The sequence below is a fragment of the Diadema setosum genome, chromosome 14 (assembly GCF_964275005.1).
Source record: "Diadema setosum chromosome 14, eeDiaSeto1, whole genome shotgun sequence".
Taxonomy (NCBI): Eukaryota; Metazoa; Echinodermata; class Echinoidea; order Diadematoida; family Diadematidae; genus Diadema; species Diadema setosum.
This window is the reverse complement of record NC_092698.1, coordinates 25,850,318-25,852,631: the sequence shown is the minus strand read 5'-3', so window position 1 is coordinate 25,852,631 and position 2,314 is coordinate 25,850,318. Positions and strand designations below refer to the sequence as shown.

At 36.7% G+C, this 2,314-nt stretch overlaps 1 protein-coding gene across 1 annotated transcript; it reads right to left on the bottom strand.

Annotated features, from left to right (window-relative positions):
* Positions 1-425: 425 nt before the first annotated feature.
* On the bottom strand, positions 426-920 carry LOC140238246 (uncharacterized). The gene has a single exon (XM_072318182.1). It carries the CDS (start codon positions 918-920, stop codon positions 426-428), a length of 495 nt encoding a protein of 164 aa, XP_072174283.1.
* Positions 921-2,314: the final 1,394 nt, after the last annotated feature.

Sequence of the window (2,314 nt, the reverse complement as noted above, 5' to 3'; positions counted from 1 at the left end):
CTGCTCTTTGTGATGAATGAATGAAGCGGGATATTTTACGTGCATGAGCTGTGACTCTCTCATACACGGGACCTCCATTTTATGTCCTATCCGAGGTACCTGCAGAAAAAATAATAAATTGACCCAGACAAAACCAATGAATACGTACAAACAAACATCATAATGTTTTATGAAGATACACACATTCTAACGATGGCAGATATTGAACACACCGTACAACAATACATGCCTATAACAAAGTTCGTCTTGCGAGATTTGTGTTTATTTATTGATTTCATTATTATCATTATTATTGTCTCTATCTTCACAAGATATCTCTTGGAAATTGATATCACGTCAGGTTCCATCCTGGAACCTTAGACATCTAGTACTTTTCTCAGGATTCGCGTCGTCCCCAGCAATGCTGCTTTTTGGAGCGTTTGCACTCAATCGGGCACACCCACAACGTCCAAGTGCCGTCGCAACTGCTTTGGCGTTGTTCCGAGTGCTCCAACGACAATAGGGATCATCTTCGTTTTCATATTCCACAGGCGGTGAAGTTGTCTGGCAAGGTCCTGGTACTTTTCTATCTTTTCCTTCTCCTTCTCGGCTACTCTGCTGTTTCCCAGTACCGCGACATCGATGATCGTGCACATCTGAAGAGCCCTTTCTACGACGATGATATCCGGACGCCTATGCTGGGTGATATTGTCAGTTTGAACATCGAAATCCCGCAGGATTTTAACTTGGTCATTTTCAGAAACTTTCTGTGGTTCTTGCATATACCATTTTCTCTCACATGGTATTTTATGTTTTCTGCAAAGATCCCAGTTTGTCATGTCGTCTTTTGTACTCCTTTTGTGCCAGTTTACTACAGCCGCATACGATGTGTTGCACTGTCTCGTCTCTTTCTCGGCATATCCTGCATGCGGCATCCACATCTCTCTTCTGTACCTTGGCTTTTTGAGCATTCGTTGACAGTGCTTGCTCTTGGGCAGCGATGTTCAGTCCTTCTGATTATAATAATAATAATAACAATAATAATAATAATAATAATAATAATAATAATAATAATAATAATAATAATAATAATAATAATAATAATGATAATAATAATAATAATAATAATAATAATCATAATAATAATCATAATAATAATAATAACAATAATAATGATTATTATTATCATTTTGTGTGTGTATGTGTGTGTGTTCCAAGGGTATACACTTCTCTTCATCAACAGGGGATTGCCTCGCCCCCCCCCCCGAAATTGAGTTGTTATCGAAATTCTACAAAATCTTTCATTTCATTTCATTTCATTAATTTCATTTCAATCAACAAGAAACAGTTGAATATAAGCCTAGTAACATAGAAGCAGTATCATAAAGAAAAGTCCTGTGAACTGAAATGAATAAAAGGACGGTGACTTTTCTAATCATACCGAATCAAAATCGCTATAGAAATGGAAAGGACTGCTGAAAAGCAGGGCTTGTGATTTGCAGTCTCCTCGTGAAGAAATTTAGTGCTTAAATCAAATGGCGGATGTATTTTTCAATATGACAGCCTTGAAGAAAGCAGTGAATAATGATAAGGGACTAGCGTAAAGTAAGAAAAGAGTATTTATGTATACGCGGAGTATTCACGGCCTAACAAAATCCGTTACATATTGATAGGGTATCAAGGTAATCTGGGTGGATACAAGTGTTGCGAATATCTGCACGTACGTTCTGACTGACGATGATTACAGTTTCTATGGCAACATTTGGTCAACAGCCAATCAGATGTTGGTGTTTTCTTTTTTTTTTCAACAACCATCTGCAGTATTATTTGCTTTCTCTCTCACTTTCTTCTTTGTCTTTCTCTGTCTGTCTCTCACATATAGCCACACATCTATGTATCTGATAAATCAATCAATCTATCTATCTATCTATCTATCTATCTATCTATCTACCTATCTATCTATCTATCTATCTCTCTATCTATCTCTCTATCTATCTCTCTCTCTCTCTCTCTCTCTCTCTCTCTATCTATCTATCTATCTATCTATCTATCTATCTATCTATCTATCTATCCATTGTCAACATACCTCTTTGTCTGTTTGTTATCGGCAGGCAACTATTCATCTATCTCTCTTTCTGCCTGTTACATTGTAATGCATGTATCGTGCACCTATGAATTAGAAATAAATCTGCATTTTAGTACAGTGCACTCCCGTATATAAAAAAGGGTTCTAATGAAATTCCGGTAACAAGGAAGTAAAAATTCAGGCACCAACATTACCCCCCTCTATTTTTTTTTTGTTTGTTTATTTGTTCGGTTAAAGCAAAATTTCGAC

Excerpts from the sequence above, each read along its gene's own strand:
- LOC140238246 (XM_072318182.1), bottom strand. The coding sequence starts at position 920 with ATGTGGATGCCGCATGCAGGATATGCCGAGAAAGAGACGAGACAGTGC.